Source organism: Halyomorpha halys, unplaced genomic scaffold, assembly GCF_000696795.3.
Source record: "Halyomorpha halys isolate HHAL.00 unplaced genomic scaffold, Hhal_1.1 Scaffold1423.1, whole genome shotgun sequence".
Classification (NCBI taxonomy): Eukaryota; Metazoa; Arthropoda; class Insecta; order Hemiptera; family Pentatomidae; genus Halyomorpha; species Halyomorpha halys.
This window is the reverse complement of record NW_027114458.1, coordinates 208,019-214,433: the sequence shown is the minus strand read 5'-3', so window position 1 is coordinate 214,433 and position 6,415 is coordinate 208,019. Positions and strand designations below refer to the sequence as shown.

Genomic DNA, 6,415 nt, shown 5'->3' with positions numbered 1-6,415 from the left:
ATATTGGACCATAAACTAACATGGTCAAATCATATAAAGCACTTACGAGAAGAATGCTTTAAGAGGCAGAGACTATTAAAAGTATTAGCAAAAACTTCTTGGGGAGCTGATAGGAAGTCGATGCTCATGGTCTACACAAGTATAGTAAGACCCAAGATAGACTACGGCTGTCAGGTTTATTCATCAGCTAAAACAAACTGTCTCCAACTCTTAGACTCCGTTCACCACAATGGAATAAGACTTGCCACAGGTGCTTTCAGGAGGAGCCCAATAGAAAGTCTCTGTGCTGAAGCTTCTTTACCACCACTTATTTTTCGGAGGCAGCAACTCATGTACAGTTACATTACCAAAATCAAACTCCAACCAACTAACCCTGCGTACCCCCATATATTTCACCCTTGTTGCATGAGAAAATATGAAATGAATCCTTCACAGAACGCTCCATTAGTCATAAGACAGAGAGAAACCATAAGAGAGATTTATGGCATGCCTACAAAGCAAGCTGATTCTATCTATAGATTGCCCCCTTGGAAATACCATTCTTACAAAATAGATCTAACTATGAAACGGCAGAACCACGACTCAAATAAAATTAAATTCTTAAAGAAGATACAAAAATATTCAAATTATGAAATAATTTACACTGACGGCTCCAAACAAAATGAAAATGTTGGTTTTGCAATAATAATACACGGGACACCCAAAAAATATGAATTACCCACATACTCAACAATATTTACAGCTGAACTTCAGGCGATTTCAACAGCACTTCATTTATCTATAGAATGTGAATACTCAAACATACTCATTTGTACAGATTCAATGTCAGCACTCCAGAGTCAATCAAAGCGGACCTACGATAGACAAAATTCATAACTATATAGACATGCTAAAACATCATAAAAAAAGTGTTTCCTTTCTCTGGACTCCGGGGCACTCAGGAATATCTGGAAATGAGGCAGCGGATAAAGCGGCTAAAGAGGCTGCTACAATGAACGTTCCCCCACTCCAAATTTATGAGCCGAAAGACATAAAGGGATTTTTAAGGAACAGAATCCGAAAAAGTTGGGATTCAATGTGGGCTGCCGTACCACTCACCAACAAATTGAGAAATGTAAAAAAAAATACACAAAAGTGGACAAGTGCCACAAGGGGGGACAGAAGAGAAGAAGTGGTTGTTGCAAGAGTAAGAATAGGACATTCCAAATTAACTCACCTTCACTTAATCACAAAAGAGGACCAGTCTATATGCCAAACCTGTCATTCCCCATTATCAATAAAGCATATAATTGAAGAATGTCCATCATTTCGTCAAGCCTTCGAAAATAATAAAATTCTACGAACAAGAGAATTAGCCCTTAAAGACTCAGAAGAATCCATAGACAAAATAATAGAATTTCTGAAAGAAACACAACTTTATACTAAAATATAATCCACCAATACCGACCAGTGTAAAAAGGAAATAGTCTACATTCAACCATCAAATGTCAAAGTCAAGAAGATAGATGAAGTAAAAAGGGTGTAATAACCTAGATGTTGATCACCCTGAATAAAAATCTAATCTAATCCAATCTAACCCTCATAATAAAATTAAGGCGATCAAAAACAAAATGGCGGCTGGGTAGACTCAGCCTCTGCCAATTTCATATGTCACGTGGCCAATATGGCGGTGAACGAAAAGAAAAAGGCCGCGAGACCCTCATGATCGCGCGACAGACCACGTGAGTGGTTAAGGGTGGGTCGAGCCGAATATTTGAATTCAAATCTCCCGCCATGTGTGACGTCATCAAAATGCTGGCTTCTGATTGGCTGCTCAAATCAGTGTGCCAGCTCGCCCATATTCTCACTACTTACGCGGATGATAAAGATATCATAGGACGTTCCTTCCATGCTGTATCGGACGCTTTCCTTGCTCTGGTGTGTCCTGCAAGAAGACTTGGTTTGCAAGTCAATACGGAAAAAACAAAATATATGGTTACAGGAGAGGTGCCAAAGCCTGGAGTGGAGGGGACCTTCGGGGGATACCAATTTGAGAAAACTAATATTTTTCTATATCTTGGGTCATTGGTAACTCAAGAAAACGAACCTGAACAAGAGGTTCGGCGTAGGATCATAGCTGCAAATCGGTGCTATTTTTCTATGGCTAGGCAGTTCCTGAGTAGAGCTCTTTCGAGAAAATCAGAGCTTTGTCTTTATAGTACGATAGTGCGCCCCGTCTTGTTGATTGGCTGTGAGACGTGGACTACCTCCCGGACTTGTGAACAGGAACTCCTAGTCTTTGAAAGAAGAATCCTTAGACATCTATATGGCGGTGTTCTCATTGAGGGATAGTGGAAAAGAAGGAAAACCCAGGAGCTGTACACTACGTGTAGGGAGCCTGATATAGTTCTGAAAAGTGTCTGTAAGTGATAAAAATTGCAACACTGAGATGGGCATGACACGTCGTTAGGATGGGCAGTGAGGACCCACCAAGACAATTACTGATGGAGCCACTCCATGGTACCAGTAGAAGAGGAAGACCAAAGCTGCGATGGGCTAATGGTGTTGCTGCTGATGCAACAAATATCCTGGAGCTTCGGAATTGGATGGCGACTGCAAGGGACCGAGACAATTGGCGAAACCTGATGGAGGAGGCCAGGATTCGACACCGTATTGTAGAGCCACACTAGTAGTAGTAGTAGTTTTTTATTTTACATTTTAAATAAATTTAATTGTATAAATAGTGAATGGGATCTATAGAAATAAACCACTATTGCTTACGTTTTTCATAATCGTCTGCTTCTGTCTTAGTGGTTGTACTTGTGAGATAAAATGTGGCGGGAATCGGTTCTATATTTGACATGTTGATAGTAAACTCAAAGTTTTCATCCTCAAAATAATTTCTTCCTAAAAAATTCTGCATGCCTTTGGAGTAGGTATTGAATAGGATTTTGCCTGAAATAAAATATCTCAATGTATAAATTTTTAACGTAATTGTGGATAGTACCTTGATGAAAAATCAACCAATTTTTTTTTTTTTCAAAATTAGTGATGTATCAGTGTTTATGTATAGGAAACTATACGAGATAGCAAAAATGTACGTAAAAAAATAAATTATAAGATAAAAGTGCATGTATGGCAATATTCATTCATTTTTTCATAATTTTATGTATGGTTTAAATTAAAAAAAAAAATGGATGTAAAACAATGCATTTTAATTACATATGGTGAGTCCAATTCAACCTAAAAAAAAAGTAAACAAGAACAAGCAAATATAAGTGAGGAATGTTCTTGTAATATTATTACCCAGTTGCTTCAGAGAACTATGAAAACGTTTTTCTGGAATAAGCTTGTTATGGTTTTTAACTTAGATTTCCTGTCCTTTTATTTTTCCGTCTGACTTTCTCGTGACTTGTGGGTATTTGAACTTTTTGATTATTATTATATTATCTATGTATATGAACATTCGAACAAAAAATCCATTGTTCAAATCAATATGTATGTATGTGTACTGTTTTAATCAAACTTTTCGAAGTTATTCTACTTTGACTTTATTACTTGTTGTCAACGGTATATAATATCAGTATAAGATACGTTTTCCGTATATTATTATTATAATTTGAACAATAAATGTGATTATTACAAAATTTTTGGTATCTTATACACATTTTGTGTATTTACTGAACGATTTTGCACATTATGGGATTCTTTACAGCACATTTTTCGTTCTTTTACAGCACTTAACCTTTAGTTTTTAGAAATATCATTTTTTTAAAACTTTATTTAATGAAATTTAGAATTTTATTGAAAAATACATCTATTAAATGTGATGTTACATTACTATGGTATGAATTAGACATGTAGAGAAACTATTCATTGGTAGCTCTCTAATAACATTTCTACAATAAGAAAGTCTCGAGGCTATCAGGTGCCTCTGAGGATTTTCTAGAATGAAAAAGGAAGCAAGAAACTAGTGGGTTTGGGTGGTTAAGATGTTCATAATGGAAGTGTTAATATCGAGTTCGGGTTAGATCGGTCACATATGGAACGCTAAGGTCTTTATGAATGATTTTATTTGTTGAAACATAAAGAGCATTGAGGATTTTGAATTGTAAGGATTTAATACGAGTGGATTTCGATGGTTTAGTTCTATTATATTTTACACTTTTCTGTATCCCCGCTCATTTGGTATAATTTTTGTTTCTTAATTACTTACACACATTGTATCCCATTATTTTATACTTTACTTTTCCTTTGTTTTTCTATCTGTTTTTTTTTTTAATATTTCTTCTCCCCCTATTATGTATATTTCCATTTATTGTTCACCTAATTTAAATACTGTTTTAACATGTTCACTTTACAAATTATTTTCGTTATTGTGGCACAACTGCCGTCCCCACTCCTCCCAATACCAACGGTCACTTTTGTTTTGACTGCCGTCAAAATAGGTATGCATTCTGTCTCATCATTTGATTTGTATTCTTTTTTCTTTTTACATCTCTTTATTTGTATTTTCTTTAATATTTCTTTTCCTATCTATCTGTTACTATTACCCTTTTCATTTACTATTTACAACCTTTAATTTTTCTTATTATATCTTACTTTTTTACATTTTATACCCCTGTTATTTTACACTTATGTTTTTTTTTTTCCTCTTCTTTTTTTCCTTTTGTAACTATGTGTTTGTATCTTTTTTAGCCCTGACGAAGCCCTGCAACGTGGAGCGAAACGTTGGCTCAATAAAATAGTATAATTCTACTATTTGAGTTTTTTTGACCGCACCCGGACCATATTCCTTTCATATTATAACTTACATTTTTGTGACTTTACTAATCTCATCATAGGGGTTGTTCTAGTGGGATTTAATTGGTTCGGTATCATTTGAATAATTGATTTTTCTGTAGTAACTGCATGGTTAACATCTCTAATTGTATTAGATAAAAAATCGTAAAGAATTGTCGAGTAGGTGCTATCAGATTCTACATCAAAGCCTAAAATGGAATATTTCGATGTGATTATGTTATATTTATGAACTAAAGATAGGTCTGTTGTTTACAAATTGCATTTCATTAAAACACCAATAGTAATTTACTAATCATGTGTATAATTACATAAAAATTTATCTCGATTTGAACAGATATTTCAAAGTAGTTATTTGATTCTGTAACTCAGTTACAAACCTACCTTCTACGCCACAACCCCTGATGAAGACCTGAAACTCAGGTCGAAACATCGGCATAAAATAAATAAATATGGTTTTGTTTATTAATGTTGTTCTTTGCTGACCGCACCCCCCGACAAACTTCTCCAATCATAAATAGTTATTTGAATTAAAAATGTTTGTAAAGACAAAGAGCTTTGTCAATGTCTGAAAATAAATATTTAAAAGCATTGATTTCAGCGTAATTATGTTCATTTTTTTCACAATTATTTTTTATGTATCTGAATACCAATTAACCCTACAAATAAGTGTGGTATCGCGAATTGCATTTCTCCAAATACATGCATTTGTGAAATTTAGGAATTCGTTATTTTGTAGATGAATAATATATATATTCAGGACCAAGAGTAGTCCATTATAAAACATATATTTTATTTTTCCTATGTTAAAGTTATAAAACTTGAAGTTTTAATTTTTTTATAATTAAATATACATATTGTTTTTCCTCTCTCAGGTTAGGTTTCCGATAGTCAAATGTACGTTATATGTTGAGGTATACCGATTAATGTTCTATTATTATATATAATTGGCATATAATGGTTAATATTTTATGGCTATGATGCGTTGATGTGAATCTACGAAGGTTATTTTGTTTTTTTAATTTTTGGCAGCAACAAATTTCTTCTAATTTCTTAGAAGGATTTTATATGAGTATTAATATATAAGGAGTATCAACACGCAGGGGAATACGTGATTTTATGAGGGACCGGTATAAGAAAAATATATTTGATAAAATAAATATAGGTTAAATGTTTTTAGAGAAACGGACTTCCTTCAGCTAAAGGTACATTTTATTAATTGATTTTATTAATGAGAAGCTATTATAATGAAGATTTTTAATTCACCTTTATTCAGCTGATCTTTTTTACGTGTCATATGGTTAGATGCCTTTAACGGTTTGATGCCATCCCTGATCAGTGGAGAGGCCGGTGTGGGATAGAGGTCTTCAGATAAAGAGAGAATTGATTGATGCAATTTTTGCGATTGCTGCGTTTCCCTCCTATCAGGATGGGATGCTCTTCCATCAACGTGGGCAATACGGGCATCTAATCTTTTGTTCAAGTCACCTAAAAACAAATTGTTAGTTTCATTAAATGTTGGTATAATTTATCTGAAATCGTTATGATTTATTTATTTTTTTACATAATGTTAATATTTTAACATTTATTTAATCTAGTTATTTATTAATAAAGGATTAAGGCAAAAATACTTTGA

At 33.8% G+C, this 6,415-nt stretch overlaps 1 protein-coding gene across 1 annotated transcript in view; it reads right to left on the bottom strand.

Annotated features, from left to right (window-relative positions):
* The window catches only part of LOC106689654 (mucin-3B-like), a 63,761-nt gene that overhangs the window by 34,066 nt on the left and 23,280 nt on the right, over positions 1–6,415 (bottom strand). The window contains exons 8-9 of the mRNA XM_067051638.1: positions 6,046–6,267; positions 2,761–2,934 (exon numbers count right to left, since the gene is read on the bottom strand). Of these exons, the coding sequence (XP_066907739.1) occupies positions 2,761–2,934; positions 6,046–6,267 (396 nt within the window). The remainder of the gene's footprint in view (positions 1–2,760; positions 2,935–6,045; positions 6,268–6,415) is intronic.